The 26653-nt window shown below is 37.0% G+C and overlaps 2 protein-coding genes across 3 annotated transcripts in view; both read right to left on the bottom strand.

The window, feature by feature from the left end:
- Positions 1-16645, bottom strand: part of LOC129438723 (immunoglobulin superfamily member 11) — a 90453-nt gene extending 73808 nt beyond the window's left edge. Inside the window, exon 1 of one of the 2 annotated variants that reach the window (XM_073863534.1) lies at positions 16068-16645. Coding sequence is in view for 1 of the 2 variants with exons in the window: in XM_073863533.1 (XP_073719634.1) it covers positions 16068-16128 (61 nt within the window). In the remaining variant the exon portion in view is untranslated. The remainder of the gene's footprint in view (positions 1-16067) is intronic. The other variant, XM_073863533.1, reaches the window with a different exon arrangement.
- Positions 16646-20334: 3689 nt separating this feature from the next.
- On the bottom strand, positions 20335-22386 carry LOC129438725 (uncharacterized). The gene is made up of 4 exons (XM_073863535.1): positions 22257-22386; positions 22083-22181; positions 21627-21805; positions 20335-20619 (listed from the first exon to the last, which is right to left on the bottom strand). Exons 1-4 carry the CDS (start codon positions 22276-22278, stop codon positions 20614-20616), a joined length of 306 nt encoding a protein of 101 aa, XP_073719636.1. The 5' UTR covers positions 22279-22386; the 3' UTR covers positions 20335-20613.
- Between the last annotated feature and the right edge of the window lie 4267 nt (positions 22387-26653).

The raw sequence follows: 26653 nt of genomic DNA, 5'->3' as shown, positions 1-26653 counted from the left end.
GAGAAAAATGCCAACGCATGTAGAGCGGCCAGCTCTCACTACCCATTTTGTATAAGCAATAAGCTACTTGACATTACAGTGCAGTACGGTTATTGTACCACAATCTTGTTGTATTTGATGATTATTGTTCGAATTGTTTGAAACAATGTAAGTGAAGGACAACGATTGAATGAGGCATTTGAAGTTCAAGAGGTCATATGACGTTGCCAACAGAAATAATTTTTAGAAAGAATAAGATCTTGTTGGGTATGAGATTTTAATCTTTGTGACTTTAAAGATCTTCTATATGCACAAACAGCTTTCATCACTCCAAAAACAAAAGAAAACATAAAATCACATCATATGAGCTCTTAAAGTGAGAGCTAAAAACATTTTCAGACTGAACAAACAAACCCTGTTGGCGAGATGCATTTTACAGCAGGATGAAATCAGCTGATGCTCGGTTAATGGAAGCACACCTGAGGCCAAATCAGTGATGTGATAAAACCAAATAATAAACACAGAAATCCCGAGGTTACAGTATGTTAAAAAATGAATCAGCTGAGTATTTACAGTCCATGTGCATTACGGATGTGCATATCAATTAGTCTACAATTGTTTGTAAATGTTTTGGCAGTCTGGTGGAGATTTAAAGGATGACTCTACTTTCATAAAAGAAAAATCCCGATAATTAACTCACCCACGTCATCCAAGATGTTTATGTCTTTCTTTGTATAATCGAAAAAAATGTTAAGGAAAGATTCCAGGATTTTTCTATAAGCCGCATCGGAGTATAAGCCGCATCATTCAAAAATGCGTCATTAAGACGAAATAACATATAAAAGTCACAGTGGACTATACGTGCCGTTTATTTAGAATATTATTTCACGAAATCCTAGCCGGTGAACAGACATTTAATCTGGAAAGGCGAGTTATTCAACTACACAATAGCAGACAGAACAGCAGGCTGAATAGATGTCTGTACGTTAAAGTAATATTGTCAGTTATTTAAACGATAAACCACAGCATACAGAACTTACCTGGACGGTTGAATAGTCTAAATCAGTAATTCTCAAAGTGTGGTCCCCCCCAGTGGTCCGCCAAAAGATGACATAAACTAGGCAAGTGTTTATACAATCGTCACTTATTTAAGTAGATTTTAATGCACTTGCAAAACTGTGATATCAGTTCTCGCCATTCTGTTTTAATAACGTAAAAATGAATCGGTGGCTAAACCAAAGAGGAGTCAAAAGAAGGATCAAGCGTCAACTAAAAGCACCTAAAATCCATAGCATTGCATTTGTGTTTAAAAAATTAGTTTTTGACTTGAAACAGTTGTATATTAAACTTAAATTTAGCTTATCCTTCCTATTTTGTTGTTTATTGGGGGCGTGTTAAAGTGGGATTCTGTTAGGTGGTCCTCAGAAACAAATTGGAAGATAAAGTGGTCCTTGGGCTGAAAAAGTTTGAGAAACACTGGTCTAAATTAACCGAACAAGCTAACTAGCGTGAAGTTTGCATACTCGTAATTCCACATTACTGAATTCATTGAAATACAGGAGCAGCATATAGCGGACTCTTACGGCTGTAGACGGTAATGATGTCTCTTGCCTCATAAATGTCAAAATTAATTGACTTACAAGGCACACCTGACTATAAGACGGAAAAAACGCGGCTTATAGTCAGAAAAATACGGTTGTGGACTTTATTGGACCTCAACAGTTTACAGTTTCAATACAGCTTCAAAGGACTCTAGAGGATCCCAACCGAAGCATAAGGGTCTTATTTAGCTAAATGATGGTCATTTTCACCAAACAAATAAAAATAAGTCATTTTAAACCACAACTTTTCATCTTGCATGAGTCGTTCCAGCATGTATTACGTAATCACGTCAAAAGGGCGCACATGACGTATGTAAAAAATACCACCCCAGTGTTTACAAGTGTGGAGAAAGAGGAGCGTTCTGATGTTGTTGTATGTGAAATAATAATAATTAACTCTTTCCCTGCCATTGACGAGATATCTCGTCAATCAAGAGAAAACGCTTCCCCGCCAATGGCGAGTATTTCCGTCTTTCCGCAATACCGCTATTATCCACTATTATCCACTCCGCAACTTGAAACGTTTTTTTTTTTTTTTTTAAGCAGAGGGTCTGTTCTTTCATTTGGTGTATTGTATGTTTATATATTTGAAGAAGAAAATTTTCTGGAAGGCATTAAACTTTTGTGAAAATCATGAAAAGCGCTGGCTGGCAACTTTTTAAAAAAAAGCTGGCGGTGAAAGAGGTAATGTCTTTGTGTCAGTTTATTGTTTAAAATGGTCCGCAAGTGTGCATTTCACACATGTAATGTGTGACCTTTCAACGTGATTATGTAATATGTAAGGTCGCGCTGACGCGTAACACGGTTAGTGCAAGACAAGTTATGGTTAAAAGTACATATTTTAAAAAGAAATTGGCGAAAATCATGCTTTTTTGCATGATAAGACCCTTATGCCTCAGTTGGGATCATTTAGAGCAGTGGTCTCCAATGTTGAGTCTGTGAGTTAACTGTCAAAGCACACTTTTTGATTAATTAATTAGCCTTAATTTATAAATTAGCCTTAATTTTAATATTTATTTATTACATATTTTTTACATATTTTTTACATATTTTTTTACATATTTTTTACATATTTTTTTACATATTTTTTACATATTTTTTACATTAGCTTGGCTTCTTTTGTGTATGTTAACATTTTAAACAATGATAAAACATACCAGCAAGTAAAATAAAATAAAAAAGAAAGTTTTAAGGTTGACTATATCAAAAAAGTAGCCATTCAGATTTTTTTATCCATTGTGGGAGCCCTTGCTTATAAAAAGGTTGGAGACACCTGGTTTAGAGCCCTTTGAAGCTGCATTGAAACTGTAAACTGTTGAGGTCCACTAAAGTCCACCATATGGAAACAAAATGCTGAAATATTTTTCTCAAAAAACTTTATTTTCGACTGAAGAAAGAAAGACATAAACATCTTGGATGACATGGGGGTGAGTAAACTATTAGGATTTCTTTTATGAAAGTGAAGTAAATGAAAAAAGTGAGGTCCCGCACACTATCCACTTTCAAAAATATAAGGGTTTATTGCTTAATTGCAACATTTCGATCTCTCGATCTTCTTCAGGCATCAAACATATATAGATATCAATATATGTTTGATGCCTGATGAAGATCAAGAGATCGAAACATTGCAATAAAGCAATAAACCCTTTTATTTTTGCAAGTGGATAGTGTGCGGGACCTCACTTTTTTCATTTGTTGATATTTGGACTTTCGTGTCCTGCTCTCCTACGCACCTATCATACACAGGTGTGTGACGTTTATGTGAATGAAAGTGAAGTATTAATTTAAATTTAAAGGTATAAAAGGCAATGTCATAGATGTTAGCCATAGCAAGCATAAGATACCAACCTCAAAGAGATTTTCAACCAGCATAACAGAAGTGTTTCTCGACAAAATCGCCCACCGTGTCTTTAACTTATCAAACAGGGAATTAAAGGTCAAGTTTAGCGCATTGCATTGTGGGATACGGTTATTCAGGCAGTGCACAGATTAGCAAATTTACAGTCTACTGTGAATACAAAAAAATACAAAAAATCATTAATTATGAATATAAGCAAAAGTGATGATAGACTTACAGCAAAGACATTTTTTTTATTATGTCTATCTTTTGAGACTCCAAGCCAATTCTCCAAGCTCTAAAAGCAACATCTCAGCCAAACACCTCCATCTGCTTTCACAAGAACACAGAGAAGATCGTTTCAACTTCTCCACCTCCCATAGCAGCACCAGACATTCATATCTGGTGTGATGCTGAAATATTAATATTAGCTTATCTCCAAACAGAGCCCTCGCTCTCTTGTCTCTGTACTCTAAGAACTTAATGTTATGCTAATGTGTAATTAATTCCTGCAGCAGTATTTAAATCAGGATTAATTATAATTGGGCTCATTTTCATCCAGTGAGGTCGTGTAATCATTTGAAAGAGAGTCGAGCTTTTATCGCACTTTCTGTAATGTGGGGTTTAGCGCTCGGGTCACGTGCTGTAATGTCTTGCAGTCAAAGCTTGTGGAACGCCAGGTTCTCTGTCTGCTTTTCAATGATGCTGTACTTAATTGTTTAAGCCCCGTGTTCAAGAGACTCGCTCATTAACCGACTCATTTATGCACGATCAGTCGTTCTGTGTCCCACAGACACCGCTGAAAGTCATTAACGTACTCATTTCTGTTCTAGCAGACGCCGTCTTGCTTACAAAACTGCACAAATCGCATTACAAGGGAATAAAAAATGAGTTGCGTGAAATACAGGAGAAGAAATCTGTCTATATATATATTCCTAGCTGGAATTGAGCTGGGAATAGAAAGTCCAAAAATACATCCATCACTGTATGGTTTTACTGCAGAGAGAAAGAAAGACGAGTCAAAGGGCTCGAGTTCAGAAGACGACGCTGGACAGGTTCTTGAGAGAAAGAAATGCAATAAATCTAAAATGTCACTGGAGAACGGATGAAAAACAAACAAACATGGTGATGTCACGTCCTCAGAGGTTCCCTGTACTTCCTGTTAGTGTAAGAAACACTTTTAAACATTTTTCACATCTGTCTGCTGGAAACCACAACAGTTTGTCAATGCAGTTCAGTCTGACAACAATCTAGAATATAGATGAATCAGTCATTATTGTGTGCATGCGTGTGTCATACTGGTTAAAGGAATAGTCTACTCATTTTCAATATTAAACTATGTTATTACCTTAACTAAGAATTGTTGATACATCCCTCTATCATCTGTGTGCATGCACGTAAGCGCTGGAGCGCGCTGCGACGCTTCGATAGCATTTAGCTTAGCCCCATTCATTCAATGGTACCATTTAGAGATAAAGTTAGAAGTGACCAAACACATCAACGTTTTTCCTATTTAAGACGAGTAGTTATACGAGCAAGTTTGGTGGTACAAAATAAAACGTAGCGCTTTTCTTAGCGGATTTAAAAGAGGAACTATATTTTATGGCGTAATAGCACTTTTGGGAGTACTTCGACTCGGCGCAGTAACACCCTCCCTCTCCCATTATGAGAGGGAGAAGGGGAGCGGACTACTCGTCTTAAATAGGAAAAACGTTGATGTGTTTGGTCACTTCTAACTTTATCTCTAAATGGTACCATTGAATGAATGGGGCTAAGCTAAATGCTATCGAAGCATTGCAGCGCGCTCCAGCGCTTACGTGCACGCACACAGATGATAGAGGGATGTATTAACAATTCTTAGTTAAGGTAATAACATAGTTTAATATTGAAAATGAGTAGACTATTCCTTTAAGTATAAACACACCCAGACAGCAGACGACCGGAGCTGCCGACTTTGGCGTGGATCCGGTGCGGATCCGGCCCGGAGTCTTCTGCTGTCTGGGATGATGGATGAATGAAAGAGAAAAAGAGGAAATGTTAGTTTTCTCCTAAAGATCAGGATTCATATTAATAATAATCCTTTAGGTGAGTGTACATACAGAGAGAGCGAACGAGCGAGTGAGAGTGAGAGAGAAAGAGAGAGACTATAATAAGTGGTCATAGATCATGTAAAGACATGGAAGATAAAGCTCGGTAGATAAACGTTAAAGCCTCATTCAGCCTAAATGATACATCAAATCCATAAATGATCTATAATCTATAAATCACTGACTACTAATCTGCTCATATGAGCCTGTTTTAGCAATAGATTTAGCTCAAATACACAGAGGAGCACTTTACTGTTTGATAAAGTAGACTTATTACACACACATATTCACCAAAGCCTCTCCAATAGTCTGAACTACTTAAAAAGCATTTCTGTGTAGGATCACACTAATGGTCATGTAGAGATCAGCAACACTAATATCTGATATCTGCTGTGGGTGTGTCATTAGTTCTTTCATTATCTTCTTACTGATCTGTAATCATCTGGTCAATTTTGCTTCAGTTGTGGTGCTGAACGTCAAATCAGTATTGGGAATTATGTTACAAATGGCCCTCGTGAGGTTACTCTGTATGTTAATGTGCGAGGCAAAGAAAATGATGGTAAAATAGTACATGCCAACATGACAACAAATGACTTCAGGAACACAACACACACAAAAATGCATGCACACACACACGCGCGCACATACAAGCTATTTCTTGAGAAAGTGTGTTATTTCCTGTGCTGTTTCTGTCATCTCGGTTTGACAGACATCTCAGCATCAATGTGCAAGAAAGTTTAATTCACAGATTCTGTCAGCACGTCTCACACTTCAAAAGAGAAACACGATATCGCTCTTTTTTTAGCTTTAAAGGCTCATATAATGTCAAACAAGATTTTGCTCCTTTAAAAGTCACAGCTGCGGTTGTTTGGAACGAACATCTTTTACTGCTCGTCATTTTTACGGTAAATTAAATTAAAAAAAGTAAAACCTGAACATTATTAGTAGGGCGGGATGAAACGGCCAACATTTCTATTGCCAACATAATTCAAAATTTCGTCCGATACGATATACATCTGAATATATATGAGAGTGATTCTCGTGAAATTAGACTTATGAAGTGTGATGAAACATTTTGATAAAAAGTAAATGTATCAAAATAAGAAGCATACAAACATCTCTTCATGTACTATTTTGCTTATGATTTCAAATGACATCATACAAACCAATTTTGTTGTTTTTTCCACATTTAAGGGGAACATTTTCATTACCGCAAAGTGTCCATGACTGGATTTGGGTTCTTTGACATGTAAATACTTATAATAAAAAATCTAGCTTCAGTGCAAGTTTTACTATAAACATTTACAGTAAAGAAACATGTGGTATTTGGTGATCATTGGTAAATGTAGAGACAATAATAAGGAATATAAATGTGTCCAAGACCAATTTTCTCATCCTCCGCAACAATTTTCAATTATTGTTTAAGCCCTCAAGGAACTAACATTTTCAAAAAAATGAGTTGTAAGGGACATAATTGACTGCGACACTCAAGATGGCTACCATTTAAGCAGTTCTTATTTTTTCTCTCCAGATAAAAGTTGAAATTTTGTTTGTCATAGTACCTAGACAACTGTTTAGTTCTCATTACCGAAACATGAGTTTGTAAATGCATATGTATGTTAATGTAATATCATGTTGCAGTAATGATAATATTTGATAATGATAATCTAAAAAATGTAAATAATTATATAGAAAATATTTTTAAATCCTCTAAAAATAATGGTGATAGTAAGCTCAGACCTTAATCTTATGTGCAAAAAAAATTGGCGTCAAGTTTTTTTTAATTCTGATGCTGGACACGGATTTCATGAGAATGGACACTGGATTTCGTGAGAATCACTCATGAATAGGGATGCACGATATATCGGCCGACATATCGTTATCGGCCGATAACTGCTTATTTTTAATATTATCGGTTATCGGTCTGATAGCAAAATTAGGCAGATAAATGAAAGCCGATAAATGATGGATTATTTTGGTTTGTTGAACAACTTCACTTGCTCATTGCTGGCCATGTGGAGTTTTGATTGGTGCTTTCTGTGACATATCACGAAGATGACAAGTGTTGCGGGCTTAAGAAGAGTATGCTAGGCTAGCGCAAAGACAAGATGTCCACGGTCTGGGAGTTTTTCATTGTGAAAATAATATGAATATTTATCGGCCTATATATATATCGGTTATCGGCCCCCAAATATAAAGAGTTATCGGTTATCGGTATCGGCCAAAATTTCCATATCGGTGCATCCCTACTCATGAATGTTAAAAAACCTGTTGGACAAACTGCAAACAAGAATGCCCACAATGAATGTCTGTACCTACAAACTTCCGAACAAATGAATTTGCCAAGTCTACGAACCCTCTTCCTATAAAACAATATAATGGTATGAATAAATTGATGTTCAATTTAATTTGTATTTAGCCTTCATACTTACTTTCAAATAAACATCTCACTTAATATTACTAAGGTGCACCTGAACATCAGTCAGTGATAAATGCTGTACTGCAGGGGTCTCAAACTAATGGATTTCTTGTACTACTAAGTGACAGCTTCTCTCTGGGCAAACACTCCCAACCAAGTCCCGAAAAGATTTATTGATCGCACGGTGACAATGACATGACTGACGCGATATACAGATGAGCGATTTAAATCCGATCAGGGATTCAATTTTGCTTGCAGTCCCGGAGAGCATGGCTTATGATTGCTTAGCTACGAAAGATGCCACGGGAGCGCGCTTTCAAAGAAAGAAGTGCCTTGGCCCGCGGTTAACATGCATTTTAAGACGTAACGTAACCATGGCCACTGGGCCACGAGACGCTATAATGTATATCAAAATATTGGAAATGTGTTTAGAAACTATATTACCGTTATTGAAAAAATATATATATACCCCGAAATATATTGATATTGAATTATTGTCCAGCCCAAATTATATGTGATAGAATATCATGCTATTCTTCCTTTCAGAGAGAATTTCTTCTCTATTATGCTTTTTTGAGATATTGTGGTAGGATCACAGTAAAACTCAGATACATCTTCAGTCAGAAATGAGCCACCCAGTCTGCCCCCTCGCCTCCCTCTAAATGAGCGTCTGTGTCAGAATCAACAGATTGAAAAACGGAACGACAGATCTGACGGGACAGATGATCTTCTGCTGATCAAGATTTACATTATGGTGGAGAGAGAGGTATGAATCTGTCCCTTTGATGCTGTAATGCTGAATTCACACCAAATGCAGTATAGGCAGTAAAAACACGCTATTCATAAACTCAAAAACGCGCTATTCATAAATTGAGTTTTTTTTTTAGTTTTCTCGCTTCATTCGTGTGTGAAAGCCGCACATGAAATTCTAGTCATTCGAGACATTCACGTGGCCATTTTCGTGGCTTCCTGTAATCACGTCACTACTACGGCAAGCTCCTGATTTGTTAATGCGGCAGATTTTTCAACTCGCGCGTTTCCAGTGCCAACGCTCAATTAGCGTAATTCGTGCAAACTAGACGCGTAAATGGGGTGTATTCGCGTCTATTGGGCTAAACGCATCATTCGTGCCGCGAGACCTCCATAAACGCATCTTTACATTGACTTAACATTGAAATCAGTCGCGCTTGACGCCTCTACTGCGGCTCGTGTGAACGCAGCACAAAAATCAGACTCCACCCTAAAAGGCCATTGGGAAAGAAAAATAATATCTATTTAATTTCGCAATTGTTTTTCACAGACAGCACAGTGACAGTATATGAAAAACAACTTATGCTTTTGTTTCTTTGATCTCAACATTGCAAACCTGAGCACAGTTTTAGACAAAGGTATCAATATCAGAGATCTTAATAATGTTTTGACCCATATATCTAGAAAGCATTGACATTTACATTAATGCATTTGACAGATGCTTTAATAAAGTGCAGGTATGCATTTTTTAATCAGTATGTGTTTTCTCTGGGTTCGAACCTATGACCTTTTGTGTTGCTATAATGCTCGTTTATAATGTCAAACTGACAAAAATCAGTCTATATATCGATCTACCACTATCGTTTGCACATTTATTTTATAGCTCTTGTCTACAATATGAAACCCCAAAAGTAAATGAGCCAAGCTATTCTGACCACATTTTTATATAAATAATTAAAAGAATATTATTGATACTGGTAAGAAAAAATAGGCAATGGAAGACAAGCATCTGAGCAAGTTCCTCAGGTTGAACCAAGAAAAATGAACAATCTGCCCTAAAACCACACCAATACAAATGAAGAGACGCACGTCCACCTGCACTAATGATCTGTTTAAATCAATAACGGCTATCGATCGGATCGTAACACAGTATTTTATGTGTTAACCGCCCACAGCAAGTGCTCTCTGTGGTCACATATTGATTCCTCATGATAGAGAGACAGCAGGTGTAAATACCCTACTGGAAAAAAACAGCATACTAGCAAGACCAGCATATGTTGATATGTTTTGGTACTGGTTTGCTGGTGACCACCATCTAAACCAGCATGGACCAGCAAAACCCAGCATAGGAATTATGCTGGTCTATGCAGGTTTTTCCAGCAGGGTAATACGGCCAAACATCATGGACAGAAATAATTTGCTCCTTTGCTCAAGTTTATGTGCTGTTCTTATAAAACTTACAGACCACATCTGAAACATGACGTTCAATCGAACGCGCTTTTTGTTTTTAAAGCTTACGAGCGACTTTGTGACATATTTACATTTCCCATCATTCTCTGTGTTTTACGGAAATAATAAAACATATAAAGCATCAGTTTAAAATAAAATTGCCAATGCATATTTCTTACCAAAAACACACATTAAATTTAAAGGGGACTTTTTTTAATCCTTGGTGTCCCCAGATAACGTATGTGAAGTTCTAGCTCAAAAAAAAAAACATACAGCAAATTTATTATAACGTGTTAAAATTGCCACTTTGTAGATGTGAGCAAAAATGTGTTGTTTTTAGGTGTGTCCTTCAAAATGCAAATGAGCTGATCTCTGCACTAAATGGCAGTGCCGTGGTTCAATAGTGCAGATTAAGGGGCGGTATTATCCCCTTATGACATCACAAAGGGAGCCAAATTTCAATTAGCTATTTTTTGCATGCTTGCAGGGAATGATTTACCAAACTAAGTTACTGGGTTGATCTTTTTCGCATTTTCGAGGTTAATACAAGCACTGGGGACCCAATTAAAGCACTTAAACATGGAAAAAGTCAGATTTTCATGATACTGTACTGTATGTCCCCTTTAAGATCTCTAAGTTTGTATGAAAGAACTTTGTAGGAGGAATTGAACGCAGCATCATTACAGGAAGATGACCTCGCTTCACCTATTACTAACAAGATCTCACATTAAACATGTCTGTAAGCAAACAGTCCTGCAGGCGAACGTATTCTCAAACACATCTGCTAGATGATTTAAGGTTAAATAAACAAAACCTTTTCTTCGGCAATCACAGCAGATTGATCATGCAGAGAGTCACGCACATTATTTTTTATATATGAACAACACTGATATAATGACCCCATTATGAATATCATGTGCAAGCGTTAAGACTTGTATGCTACACAAAGAGATCTGTTTTACTGCGAACCTTTAAATAAAAAATCTGTTGTTCCCACACAGAGGCAATATTCCACATTTAACAACAAACACAGATACAATTGGGCATTAATGATGTTTGCAAGCACAGAGAATGAGAAAATAAGGTCAAAACTGAATACTTGCATATACTGCTAGTATTGAAATAATTCGATTTCAAATGTCTTAACTTTCAAAATGCCAGTTGTTCTGATAATAAGATAAATTGTAACAATGTAAAGGTAAGATCTGAGGACATTGCATTACGAGATAATGTATTTTACATTTTGCTTGTATGCTAACGCAATATTGGGGAATTTCATGCTTACAAAATTAACATACTGTACACATTATTAATTAGGGCTGTGCGATACTTAAAAATAATGTGATATGTGATAATGCAATATTCGATATACAATACAATAATGTTTATTTGAAGGAACAGTATGTAGGATTGTGGCTAAAACTGGTATTGCAATCACAAAACTTGTGGCTAAATCTGATACTGCAATCACACAACTGGTGGCCAATACGCAAAATGACAACATAAACATCAGTTGAGGGCTGCAACTCTACTTTTTAAATGACAATATCCTGGACATACCACTGGTGTCAGTGTTATAAGTATTTGAAATGAAAATGCTTTTTTTAATGTCTAGTGACATATCCGGGCCATTTTATGATTAATTGATATACATTTCTTACATACTGTTCCTTTAAACTATAATATGCTTTAAACTAAAAATTAAATAGCTAGCATACATGTTTTACATTCTGATTATAGATCATCTTCCACGTCAAAACGCACATGAGCTCACAGACACTAAAATTTGTATTACAGTCTCTCTGACCTAAACTTTGACTATACACAACATTAAAGTTATAAAAACATTTAGTTATTGGCATTGCAAACCTTTGCATCCTGCAATACACATTTCTGATATTTCGTATGTTTCGAGATATATTGCACTGCACTATATTAGTGATGCAGTGAAATTTTCGGCGGCAAAAAGAAGCAGAAGAAATAATTGACAAAAAAAATATCTTGCAGCCGTTATCATATCATAATTTAATTTAGTTGCTGCATTACTTTACTACTGTTTGCATATAAAATTAGTCAAGAAATGTACATTATTTACATTAGGAATCTGTTAAATTTGATTCTGTTGCACTAAATGAAACTAAATGTAAAATATTTAGTATTGTTTATTTTTGTCCAGTTTTGGTGTGTTGCTTTCAAAAATTTATTATTTTATTGGATTGTAGTTTTTCCAACTCAGATTCATAAAATCAATTAAATTAAAAAGTCTAATATTTATACAATTATACAAAAACTGTTGTAAAATGTTTTTAAAAAGTCATTTTCATTTTTGATTTTCGGCCAAGTGCATCCAAAATTTTTGGTTTCGGCTCAGAATTTTTCTTTCGATGCATCAGTAGTGCACATTATATATACTGATTAACGCTTAAGTATAAGTATTACATTATAAAGGTATGTTTCTCTGAACACATGCAAAATGACAGTGGGTTTGGTTATGAATTACAAGACTGTGGAGCGACGCACATTAGAGTACAGACAATAGTATTACATTTTGATCTATATCATCTGTACTCACACCCATCCCTTTATAACACTCAAGACATCTCACCAACTTCTCTGTGTGTTTGATCTTTAAGGGTGCATTTGAGACGACACTTGTTTATATATTTTCACCCCCTTATAACAAATATATGAAGCTCAAAATACTCACAACAGCTTTGTTCTTCTTTAATAGATATTTCACATGTTCAGTGTTCTGAATGTTTATATACCGTACAGTGAAGCTTGAATCTTCAAGCGAGTGTAATCCTCTGGATTACAGCAGTGTAAAATTTTTTTGAATTCCACAAGATGAGCGATGCCACGGACAGATGTCACAAACAAATTTAGCGACGTTTGTCTTAAGAACAAATCCTGTCTGCTTCCTTTCAATCTAATGTGTGTAGAGATTATGAGTTAGTAGAGATTATTAAAGGCCGTGACACAGTGTTTTGCATACCAATGCTTAAGGAAAGAGGGACAAAAAAAGTTAACAGTTGAGAGAGAGAGAGAGAGAGAGAGAAAGAGAGAGAGAGAGGGCGATTCAAAGAAACAATCTCTAGAGTCCTTTTAACTAGAGGTTTTCTCTGGTCCAAAGAAATGCACTCGACCCGAAATGACCCGAATCACTTTTACCCGCACCCGGGGTGCACTTTCAGACCCAAACCCACTCTGGTGGGACCTTGGGACCCGTGAAGACCTCTATTTTGAACAGCACAGAGAGTTGATCTCTGATCTTCTCAACTTGCTAAAAGATCATTCAACTTCAAAAGACATTGCATAAATTGAAATAGCGAATAGAAAAACCTGTTACGTCTGACATTTTATTTTACGGTAACGGAATATACCCCCATATCGTCCAGCCCTAGCCATCACCATGATTTTTGAAATGACTGATCACAAAACAACAAAATATCGTTTTAGTCGCATAACATCGGTTAATGGAAACGGCGTCATTTCACAAAAGTTTTTTTGTCGCCTTTAAAAAAATAACGCTAAAGTTTTGCTTTTCAGAGATGAAGAAGAACTTCTCCATAGTGCAACTCTAAAGAGAATTCATTTAAAGTTAAATTGTTCTTTAAAGTAAGATGTTTTATATTAAAACTCAATTCAAAAGGAAATTCACTCTAGCTGTGATTTGATTTAGCTTTTAGATATTGGATAACCACTGCACAGCAGGTTTCAACACCAATGTGATCAAAAACACCTACAGTCATGGTACTCGTGTGTACCAGGCAAGTGTGTTTGATCATAGATGAGACAAACTCTACGGTACAGTGGCCCGCAAAGATCAGGATTGGGCCCGCTCTATTTATTTTTGATTGGCCGGGGATGAGGAGTTTTGGAGCAGGGCTCTCGTGAGATGTGCTGTGAAGTATCTGAACTGCGTTCCTCCGCTGACCTCATGTCTTTTGAAGGTGATTCTCCATCTTTCTCAAAAGTCTCAAATCATTTATTCATTCCACTTCTCTGAACCCAGTTCTATCACGTCTGTCTCTCTCTCTAAGGCACTTTTCAGCAGTCCCAATGGTCGTTTAATTTTTGAGCGGATATTTTTAGCTGAAGATAATCGAGGTGGAAACCTCCATCTGTCCTGTGCACATTCCAGCTGCTCCGCTTTCAGCAGGAAAAAGAAAATAAGTGGAAAAAGCCACATATTGGCATCATCATAATACTAATCCTGACCCTCACTTTCATACGGCTAAATGCATCACATGATTTTGTTAATGTATGGACATTTGTGGCATTTGCTTGGTGCCACAAAAAATTACATAAAGAAATACAAATCAAGGTATATATTCACAATTGGTACATTGACCATTGTGACCAAGTGAGTAGTTTAAAATGATTTCAGTTTGCAACGAAAAGCTGTTTATTCACTATGTAAGTAAATATTGCTTGGTGAATAGTCATGCTAATGTAAAATTTTACAATCGTAATTTCTACATATCTACAATTCAAAGTTGCGTTTAGTGTGGTTTCATGTGAGGTTTAATTGGAAGTATTGATTTGTTCGCTGGTGTGACTCATGAACCCTCAGGCAGAAAAATATCCACAAAACACAGAACCTCGCTCGCTCTCCTTTAAAATAACAAATCATTCATCCTAGTTTGATTTCAATAGACGTCCTCTGTGACTCGTCTACTTTTCGTTTTCAAGCTCAGGCTGGCATGGCCATTTTTCCTCACATGCCCTCAAGGTGCCCCTCCATGGCCCTTTTATACATGCCTGGCCTTTTCCTAATGGCAGAAAATGTAAAATTAATGACCACAGATCCGGCGATCCCCTTGTGCGCCGGACACATCTCCAAACTGACATTGACAGCTAAGCATTAAGTGCAGCAAACTCTGTTCAGACAGCATCCAAAGACTTTCTTACAACAAGATCCATAACAGCGGACACACGGGAACACAAGCTCTCGTGATACGCTACAAGTGCATGTAAGCACCCAGAAGTGCTCTGTAAATGGAGCGTGCACTAGAGATGACAACGGGTGATATTTGTTCTGTAAAGGATTTACAGAGATGTACCAGCAAATGCTATCACACACATGCATGTATGTATGAGAGATGTCTAAATAGATGAACATATAGAGAGAGAACAGGAAAGACTAAAAGATTTCTAATGATCAGTCATAATAATAATCACTCTTATAATCACCAATAATCACTCATGTTGGTACATTATTGACAGGCTCTGCCTTTCTGATTATAAAACCAATCGGAAGGGCAATAAAACAAAATCAATAAGGTCAACAAAGACACTGCACTGCAATTACATCAGAAACCTTTACGGCCACTGTCATAATGAACAATAAATAACAAGGGCAGAACAGTAGGGGTGGGGTGTGTTTAAGGGAAATTTGACTATTCATGCATGCCAAATTTTAAACTTTTGTTGTACTGATAGGTAATCCAAAACTTGCTGACATGAATTATAACTCCAGTAGGTCGCCAACATATGCACACACTGGTGTCACCTAAACTCCAAAGAGGATGCGCAAGGAAAGTGTGTGTGCGTGCGTCAGTCACGTGGAGCTGTGCTCTTCATAATCTGGTTGGATTACAGCTCTCAGATCTGCGCTGTCTGGCACATCCGTGTATCTGCGTCCTATCCGTGACACACTCACAACTTCACAACATAAAGCTTTGTGCTGTTCAGACCATACACACAGCACACAACAGCTGTGCCAAAATATATCCAAGCAACCCAAACCGTTACGCGTGTATGTGAACCAGTAAAACCGTTTAAATCAGTTTTAGGACAAATAAAACAGTACTGTATTGTACGAATGCGCGCACACAAAGTGGACACAACTTTCATCTCAATACAAAAGGCGATACTTGGATATATACTTTTCTTTTGACAGCAAATCACTTTGGTTTCAAATAATGTAAACGAAAACCTACCGTCCACACATAAGAAGAGCAGCCAAGCAATCCACAGATCAGAATTGTGAAATTTCAGCATTTTTCTGAGGTAAAAGCGCCGTGTCGTTGTGTTCAAAGTCAATCAAAATTTCTCCACAGTTTATTTGTCGGGAAATAACAGTCCGTTAAAACGGAATTCATGAGTCTAAAGCATATCAAACCTTGAAATAGCATTTCACGCCAAGCAAAACACGTTAAAAAGTCGAATGAAATTGGCGTAAACGCGTCTTCTCTGTCCGCGTAAAATTCCCTCGGAGAACTTGAGGCGCGTCGCGTCCGCGCGCGGAACCGCCGTGAATGCGTCCGGTGTTCTCTCTGTACCGGAGGGTCCGGGTCTGTTCTTCAGCACACATCCAACCGTTATCCGCGCCGTGTTCACATCTCTGTCACACTGAAGCGGAGAAACGCGCACCGGATCCGTGAGAGGGCCGTGACCGCCGCGCGCCGCCGTGATTGACAAATCTCACCGTCTGACTGACTGAAGGCTGGCCTGTTGCCTGGAGACCGCTGACGCCATCCGAAGCGCGAGGTAACTGTGCCCTCCTCTGGCTTAAAGGAGGCAGCGCGCACGCACGCACGCACGCACGGCGGCGCCGCGCCCGGTGTGACCGCGCGTCAGGTGCGCGCAGGATTGAGATGAATAGGTAGCCTATGTTTAACACACACTAACGTTTATAAACACTTACTCATTCTCTATTTATATTTTTCCACATTTTTCTTTTTGTCTCCACAAATGTTTTTGTTTAAATTCTATATCATATTTAGTTTATGTTCTGTGCAAAGTGCAACCTTTGGGATGTATTGACCAATTTTTACCATGTGTAGAGAAATAAACATGCAATGTACTGGACTGGTGTTGTGATTGGTCAACATGTTCACGTACTTAAGAGTTTTATTTTTTTTACAATTGCTTAAGCATGATTTTGAGATCAAGTCTTATTTTGTGAAAACACTACACACAATTCACACATCCACACACACAAGCAGAACACATCTGCAAATCAAAACACTTTATTTAAAACTTTATTTAAAAAAAAATTTTAAACCCCAATTTGGCACTGTATGGTACACACATTCATACAATCAGATTTTGTTTGAAGCACGTACACACTGCAGTGCTTAATCTTAAACACTTGTAATGCTTCTACTTTTCTAATGATATGGTCTGGATTTAATTTTATTTCATTGATATTGGAGTAAAGTATGTGAATGTTGACAAATTACAACTATCTGTACAGAAGCTTACTGTAAGCATCATCCCTTCATATGTGTTTGATCAATTGGTTCATAGATGGTGCTGTGTGATATTTTGGAAAGCAGTGTCTTGGTGACATCAGGTTAGATGTGTGTATTTAGTGGGGTTTATAAAACACTGTGTGTATTGGCTTGCAAAAAGTGTGTGTCTGAGAATGTGCTTGTAGTTGTGCCGATCTGGGCTGAGGTTTTGCTTCTTCAGTGTCAGGTTTCACTAACCCCGTGTTATTTATAATTTTAGTGTGTAAGCAATCGTAAAAAACTGTAATCTTAGAATGTCAATGAAAAAATCAAACCCAGACTACATCATTAGAAATGTAGAAGCGTTACAAGTTCATTTTATAAGTGGTGCATTTTATAAACTGTGTGTGTGCCATACAGTGCCAGTGTTCAATTTTTTTAATGTTTTTTAAAGAGCACCTATTTCATTGCTAAAAAACAATGTTATTTTGTGTATTTGTATAATACAATGTGTTTGCGTGGTACATCTAGTCTGGGGTGCTTTATTCATGGACCTCTCAGTCCACAATTACATTTACGTATGTATACAAAAACAGTTTCAGACATCCCTACACTTTGATTTTTAAGATCATGAAAACATTTTAGTGATCTGGTCCTGCACTTTTTTACAGAAGTGTTTCTCTTTTGATTTCCTAAAACTTGACCTGGAGATGTTTTGGTGTGCCTCATCTCATTATAGGTTTGCCCATCCTATCGAGTATCTGGTAATCTCAGGGCCTACTATGTCCCAAAACTATAATGAAACACACACAAATCTCTGTAGACAGTTATATTGATTGACTTTAATATCAAACAGCCATTACACACTGCGCTATGATTTAGTTTTAATTTAAAGTGGTCAGAATGATAAATAAATGGATCAATAAACCAGTTTGTTGACTTAAATGACACACGCACGCACACACACACACACACACACACACACACACACACAGCTTTCGAGTTTTCTGCTGATGTTCAGATTTCTGATCAGACTTCACTTTTTCTCCTGATTAAACTTTCAGCATGTTCAGTACTCCGTTTGATGAAATATGCATGCTGAAGATTGACAGGGTGTGGCCGGAAAGAAGCGCAACATGGCTCTTTGCATTTTTCCTGCGGGCGTTTGGCACAGAATGAGAGAAAAGGATGTGTTACAGTCTGACGGACAGAGAGAGATTTCACTTTAATTCGCCTCTGGGCAACGACCGGTCCGTTCACTTAGGTCTGTTGTTTAGATGAATTATCAATGCGGTTCACAAACATTAACTTAAAAACCATACGAATTGTCCTCAAATAAGACAGATCTCTGTTGAAACCTCCAAAATGAAGCAGAAAAGCACTGTGTCAGATGAGGATAGTGTCGAGTCCACCGTTTTTGAATCTTCTTTGCTAAGGCGTGCACTTTAATTCAAACTCCTCACACAAATATTAAACTTCTGTTGCCATCAGATGTATTTGTACTGTGGGATTGTGAGATCTCCAATCAACTTTTTTACATTATGTGGTGGTTTCGTGGACATGGTTTAGGTTAATCCAGGACTAGGCCTTATTTAAGAAGTTGTTACCTTACCAATAAAACTAACGTTACATGTGTACATCTTGACACAAATCAATGTCACTGATATATGTTAAAAAAAGGACTATAAGCCCTGTCCGGGAAACCGACCCTATATGTTTGTGTGTTTCTGTCTGCACTATAACTGCATTCAAAACCAAAAATTACTTGTACATAAAGTAAAACAAATAATCTATTTATTTTTTTAAAGATATATTATCTTAAATGTAAACAGCACATGACACAAATAAAGACATATTCAGTACTATGGTATACAAAACAATCTGATATCATTTGTGTATTATGGAAGTGCCATCTTTATGTAAGGTAGCAATTCACAGCTTTTTAAAGATGTAAAATAAATCTTTGGTGTCCACAGAGTACGTATGTGAAGTTGTAGTTCAAATACCCCATCGATAATTTATTATAACGTGTTAAAATTGCCACTTTGTAGGTGTGAGCAAAAATGTGCCGTTTTGGGTGTGTCCTTTAAATGCAATGAGTTGATAAAACAAACACTGATCACCATAATGGCGGTTTGTTGGAATTGAAACTCAATTGTGCTCTCAATTTCTCTCTCTCTGCACTATAATGGCAGTGCCGTGTTTGGATAATACAGCCACTTAATCGGCACTATTATAATAAAATCCCCTTCTGACATCACAAGGGTAGCCAAATTTCAACAAAAAAAAATTTTCACATGCTTGCAGAGAATGATTTAATGATTTAAGTTACTATAGTTCCCATTTTCTAGGTTGATAAAATCACTGGGGACCCAATTACAGCACTTAAATATAGAAAGAGTCACATTTTCATAATATTTAATTTTTATATTTGCAGGCATCTAGTCAGCATGAATGATATTGACAATCTGGAGCTTCATAATTTCTTTATGTCAGAGGGTGCATAGCTTCACCAAACTTACTGCAAATATAAGTGACATTAAGCAATGAGATAATGCTCAGTCATGCTGACTATAGACTTTACGTGTTGTGGGACACATGTTTGCTTTCTGTTACATTTTTTATGCTTTGCATGACAAAAGAGAAGACAAACTGTGCTGTGTCATGCTGTCACAGCGGTTATGTGTTTCCAAATGAACGATTTTTAACCTCAACAAACTTCTGAACAGAAACTGAGCCCAGCGGTCTTGTGCCAGAAATTCGAGATGCTACGCTGAAAGTCAACAACTGAATACAATCCGTATTATTTTTATAATGTGATATATACAACAAAATATAATGCATGGGACTTGATTTGATTGCAAAAAGTTAAGCAAGCACAAACTTAGGTCAATTCTGCATGCAGACAGTAAGTCTTTGAAGAAATCAATCAAAGGTAGGCTAAGCTATATTTACATATTAAACCTCAACTGATCAACAGTTAACTGATCAGCTAGTTAAACTAAACTTTAAAGAAAACATAATGGATCCATTAGATTTAAGGAGTCGTGTTTATTAAAGCAGGAAGCAGGTTTTACAGAAAATAATGATCTACCATTGGATCTTCAAAGAAGTTTGAGACAATGAAATTTTCACGTGTGAGCACCGCCATCTTGTGGAAGGTTTTTGAAGTGCATCCCATGGCTTCATTTAAGGGTTCAATCAACTTCTACATCCTTTCTGCATTACCAAGATGTTGAGATCGTGTTCACTATATAACTTGCATTACAAAGCATTAATAATTTATTGTGTAAATGTCCTCAGTCTTGCTTCAGTCCTACAAAAAAGATCAAAAGAGAGTGAAAGACAATGTCAACTTTCAAGAAGTCAACAGCATTTTATATATAGAACTCAAACTATATTTGGAGGACCCCAAGTAACACCATCACGGCCCCCTGTTGAAGACCAATGCTGAATACAGCTCGGTCATTGCTTCTGCTGTCGGCAATGACAGACAGACACATCTATTATTGGCACACCTGTCTGCTGTAATACTCTACATTAGTTCACTATAAATCATCCAAAATGCTGCGGTTCACGCGTTGACTGCTGAAAGAGCAAAAACTAAAACCAGTCTGAGATGGTGATAAATTTACAATTGATTTTAAAACTCTGACATTTGCATTTCTCCAAGTGACCTTGCACGTACATACACATTTAATATGCTGTGGAGGTTTATGCCAAATATATTCCTATTGATTTTTTTGTCTTTTGCAAAAGTGGTACACAGCAAGGTTGTTCAGGACACTTCGTTGTCATCTAATGTTCGTTTGTAGCTTATTAAAACACAGCTCTTTAAATCAAAATAATAAGCCTTTCCACTTTCTCTGTTTAGAAAACCAGCATGTCAACATTACCAGCGGTGAGACTCGACCATCGACTTCTGTCCTGTAACAAACTTTGCATACTCACAAAACAGGTTACTGTCCTGTTGACAAAGCTTTCTGAATCATTATTTAGCAGATTTGCATAAAGAACTGATCTGGATCTGTTAATCTAAATTAAGTGCAGTTATTTTGTTTCGGGTGTGTTTCAGAAATGTATGGAATTTGTGTGATATGTAAACTCATCCAAAACACGTTATACGCCGTACCACACCTCCAAAGATCGGCCTGCACTATCATGTTGTTTTTATTGAGCCCAACCCAGGTGACTATGGTTTCTACCTGCAGTCCATTATTTAGCATCTTACATGTGATTAGTGCTAATAAATGTAACACAAACTCTCTTTCTGATGCACTAATGACATCGAAATATTAACGTGTGTGTGCATGTGTGTATTACATCATCACTGGAGGAAGAGGAACTGTGGCCACCCTTCTTCTTCTTCTTGTGCTCTTTATCTTTCTTCTTCTTGTCCTTGTCTTTGTGCTCCTTGTGTTTGTCTTTCCCTTTGTCCTTGTCTTTATGCTCCTTCCCTTTATGCTCCTTGTCTTTATGCTCCTTGTCTTTGGAATCACTCTAACAATATTGATATAAATAATATATTTAACTAAAAAAATACATAAGCTTCATAATTATATAAAACCCCTCCTTCTATTGACCATTGAGGTCTGACAAGCTAATAAGATTATAAATAACTCTCACATTATTTCTGTATTCATGCCAACATGTCCCAACTTAGCTATATGACATAATAGAAGTATAATATATCTACCATTGTCTCTTGTTATTGCAGTGTTTATTTCTTTCTTTCTGATTTATCATTATGATTAATTATAAAATAAATATTCTCACTCTTATCTTTGCTTTTGTCTTTGTCTTTATCCTTTTTTCCAAACCCAAATATCCCCTGCACCTCGTTGGCTTCAGCCTTCTTCACCTCATCTCCTCCAGCAGCTGCAGAGAAACTCAAAGTCAAACAAACATTCCAGTCAAAAATCAACCGATTAAAACACTGAATCATTAACTTACCTGCGTTCAGATCGAAGGACATGATGAAAGATTTCTGACTCAAATCTGATCGCTTGTATTTCCTCAACGTGTGTTTTTGAGTCGGATCCACCCGTGACGTCACGGGAGCTCCTCCTCCCTCTACCTGCGCCGGTAGGCATTCCGCTCATTAATATTCATTACGCAACGCTAGTTCGTTTGTTTGTTTGTTTAGCGATTGCCTAAAGGCTATAACGCGATGTCGTCACGTCGTCAATAGCGACAAAGGTGTGCATGAATTGTGAGTGCTTGATTGGATGGAATAATTGCATATTCATGAGATGAGCTCCAATATGAACGCCCACATGTTTATTGTTTTAACAAAATCCTCTTTTTTAATGTTATGCGGTTTTGGAGTTGTGAAACACCACAGGCTGTGGAAAGCAGAACTAATGCGCTCTCTCTTTACACAAACATTTACAAAATATTATTGTTGTTTCTTTATTAAATACCATGTAAATGCTCAAATAATGCTTCCCAATATTGTTAAAATGAAAACATGATGTTTATGTGTAGATCTTTATGTTACAGTAGACAGAAAGTTATTAAATCATAACATACAGAAATCCTCACGTGACCAGAATGAGATACTGACAGAAACACAAATATAACTGTATAAATAAATTTTGTGTCACTAGATGTACATTATTCTGTCATTTCTTTATATTTTATGTTATCAACAGTTTAACAATAGAAAATTGCTTTAAAGAATACACAAGCAGTGCAAAAGTATAATATGAGCAATGTTTAAAGGCATTACAGCATAACATACATGATGTATCAGATTCTCCTCCATTGAGACTTTAGGTCTTTACATTATAAATGTGCATTCAAATACACTTTCTTTTCACGTAGTTGCCTATTCTGCATATGACGTAACAAGCATTTTATGCAAAGTTTATGGTGTAGGCTATATGAAAATAAAGGAGACTCAGGGCTACTTGTCACACTTTTTATACCAGACTCATAAAAACCAAACCTTTTTATTTTCATAGTTTTAACATGCATTGACTTATCTGACCGCCAAAAACCTGCTGTTTATCGACCTGTCTAAAATAATAACTTACGTTTAAAACATATACTCCCTTGACATATCTGTATTTTATATGTATTACAGTATATTATATTTAAAGCTTTTAGCTTACAGATCCTTATAGTTAGTGAGCAACTTCACGTGAGAACTTGTCTTCAGTCTTGATTTAATCCTGTAGAAAAAGAGAAAGAGAAAAAATGTCACTCATCAATTTTCATACGTAAACAGTCATGCATTTGTCTATAGTCTCCCATTTATATTTATTACCAGAACCTGTTTTCTCTGACAGATGTTTGTTTTGTTTCCTAGAAAGCTCTGTCCGTCATTATTCAGAAGAAACCAGTTGTTCAGCATTATAGGGGCGAGTCCACAACAGGTTTACAACATGTGAGCGGACTAAACTTAAACAGGTAGTGTCTAACAACTAGATTTAGATTTAAACTGTTTTAGGAAGGAAACCCCTTCTTAAAGGTGCAGTGTGTAATTTTTAGAACGATCTCTTGACAGAAATGCAAAATAATATACAAAACTATATTATTAGTGGTGTATAAAGTGTAAAAAATGTTTTTATTACCTTAGAATGAGAAATTTTTATCTACCGAGGGTCCCCTTACATGGAAGTTGCCTTTTTGTGCCGCCATGTTTCTACAGAAGCCCTTAAACTTTTTTTACGAAGTCTCCGAAGATGACACGTTTGTCTGGTGGCGGCTACCGTAGCTTTTCTATGCGTTTTAAAAGCGAGAGGTGAGCAGTGGACTAAGCCGTTGGTTGCAGTTCGCAACCTTACCACTAGATGCCACTAAAATTTACACACTGCACCTTTAAAAAAAAACATGACCTAGTGTATTTGAAATATCTTCAACCTGTATGTTTGGATCAGTTACAAGACAACATTATCACACTAGACATGAAGCTCAACCCACATCCTCTGGGTTAAAGAATGAAATCAGTACGAATAAAAGAAGAGTCACCAACTTAAAGAAACCTGACATCAGATCATGACTCTCAAATCAGAGTCCAGAGACATTGGTTCAGGTAAATAAATCACAATGAAGTACAAGATTTACCTCATCACTGGATGAAGATGAAAATCTGTGTCCATGACCGTGTCCATGCTTAAGCTTATGTCCATGCCCATGCCCATGATGCCCGGGCCCATGCTGGTGATGGCCGTGCCCAAATCCATGCTGGTGATGGCCGTGCCCAAATCCATGCTCATGATGCCCGTGCCCATGGTGGTGATGGCCGTGCCCAAATCCATGCTGCTGATGACCGTGCCCGAATCCATGAGGCTGATGACCGTGCCCGAATCCATGCTGCTGATGAGCGAGCCCGAATCCATACTGCTGATGACCCTCCCCGTATCCATACTGCTGATGACCGTGCCCGTATCCATACTGCTGATGATCGTGCCCGAATCCATACTGCTGAAAACCGTCCCCGTATCCATACGGCTGAAGACCGTGCCCGTATCCATGCTGCTGATGACTGTGCACGTATCCATGCTGCTGATGACTGTGTCCATGCCCATGATCCTTATATATAGAAGTACAACACAAATATATAACAGTATAACATTATATATGATCAGAATTATGGGAACCTTTACAGTATGTTGATGTTACCGCATCAAAACCCTGCAGTCAGGAAACATCTGCCATTGTCTTCTTTTAGTGCAGTGTTTATTGTTTTATTTCTGAATCGAATCATGTTGATTGAACAAACAAACACTCACCTTATGTTTTCCAAACCCAAATATCCCCTGCACCTCGTTGGCTACAAAACTCTTCACCCCATCTCCAAGAGCTGAAGAGAAACTCACAGTCAGTTTAATATTCAAGTAAAAAACAACCAAAAAAATACACTAAATCATAAACTTACCTGATTTTAGACCGAAGGACATGATGAAAGATTTCTAACTCAAACCTGATCACTTGTATCTCAATATATAGCCTACTCTACTCAACTTGTGTTTTTAAGTCGGAGCCGATCCCATGACGTCACGTGAGCACCACCTCCCTCCACCTGCGCAGGTTAGAGCCCTTTGTTTGTTTACGTGATTGGCTAAAGACTAAAACACGATGTCGTCACGTTGTCAATCGCGACAATGATAAAGGCGTGGTTTATGAATAGTCCAGCGCGTACTTGGATACAATAATTGCATATTCATGAGCTGAGCTCTAGTATAAACGCCCACAGGTTTATTGTTTTTTTTTAACAAAATCCTCTTTTATAATGTTAGGGGGTTTTTTGAGCTGTAAAACACCGCAGGCTGTGGAAAGCAGAACTAATGCTCTAAGTCTTTACACAAACATGTACAAAATCTAGTTTCTTTATTAAATACCATGTAAATGCTCAAATAATAAAACTTTTCATGAAAATATTGTTAAAATAATTCATCTTTGGTGTTCATGTACTGTAGATCTTTATGTTAGTGGACCAAAACCGAAACATCTCAGAAAGTTATTAAATCATTACATACAAGAATCCTCACATGATATGAGATACTGACACGAATACAAATATAGGCAGCATACTGAACTAAACATAGTGTCAATAGATGTACATTATTCTGTCATTTCTTTATATTTCATGTTAAATATCAACAGTTTAACAATAGAAAATAGCTTCAAACAATACACAAGCAGTGTTGATGCTTTACATGAGCAATGTTTAAAGGCTTTAAATAGCACAACATACAGCTCATATGATGTTCAGATTCTGCTACTTTGAGACTTTAGGTCTTTGCATAACAAATGTGCATTCAAATACACTTTCTTTTCACGTAGTTGCCTTTTCTGCATATGACGTAACTATCTAGCATTTTATGCAAAGTTTATGGTGTAGGCTATATGAAAATAAAGAAGACTCAGGGCTAGTTGTCACACTTTTTATTCCAGGTTTATTTATTGCAGACTCAGAAAAAGCATACTGAACATTTCACTTTCACAGTTTATGTTGACTTATTGTGAGACATTGATCTATAACAGTGAGGTAAATTGTCAAAATGTAAATCTGCGGTTTATCCACCTGGCTAAAAGAATAACTTCTGTTTAAAACACATGATATACTTCCTCAATTTATCTGTATTACAATATATTATATTTAAAGCTTTTGATTTAGATCTTTGGTAGTTAGTGCAACATCCCCACGGCAGAAGTCTTCATACGTAAACAATCATACATTTGTCTACAGTTTTCCATTTATATTGATTAGCAGAACCTGTTTCTCTTACAAATGTATGTTTGTTTCCTAGAAAGCTCTGTCCGTCATTATTCAGATTAAAACAGTTGTTCAACATTACAGGTGCGAGTCCACAGCAGGTTTACAACAGGTCTAAACCATA

This window comes from Misgurnus anguillicaudatus, chromosome 24, assembly GCF_027580225.2.
Source record: "Misgurnus anguillicaudatus chromosome 24, ASM2758022v2, whole genome shotgun sequence".
Classification (NCBI taxonomy): Eukaryota; Metazoa; Chordata; class Actinopteri; order Cypriniformes; family Cobitidae; genus Misgurnus; species Misgurnus anguillicaudatus.
Note: the sequence above shows the minus strand (reverse complement) of the source record. Positions and strands in the feature narration are given on the sequence as shown.

What these genes read in the sequence shown, in the direction of transcription:
- LOC129438725 (XM_073863535.1), bottom strand. Translation starts at nt 22,278, where the DNA reads ATGTCCTTCGATCTGAACGCAG. An exon ending in GTCCTTCGATCTGAACGCAG is followed by an intron (nt 22,182 to 22,256) that starts GTAAGTTAATGA and finishes GTTTCTCTGCAG; the next exon opens with CTGCTGGAGGAGATGAGGTG. An exon ending in CAAAGACAAAAGCAAAGATA is followed by an intron (nt 21,806 to 22,082) that starts AGAGTGAGAATA and finishes ATCAATATTGTT; the next exon opens with AGAGTGATTCCAAAGACAAG.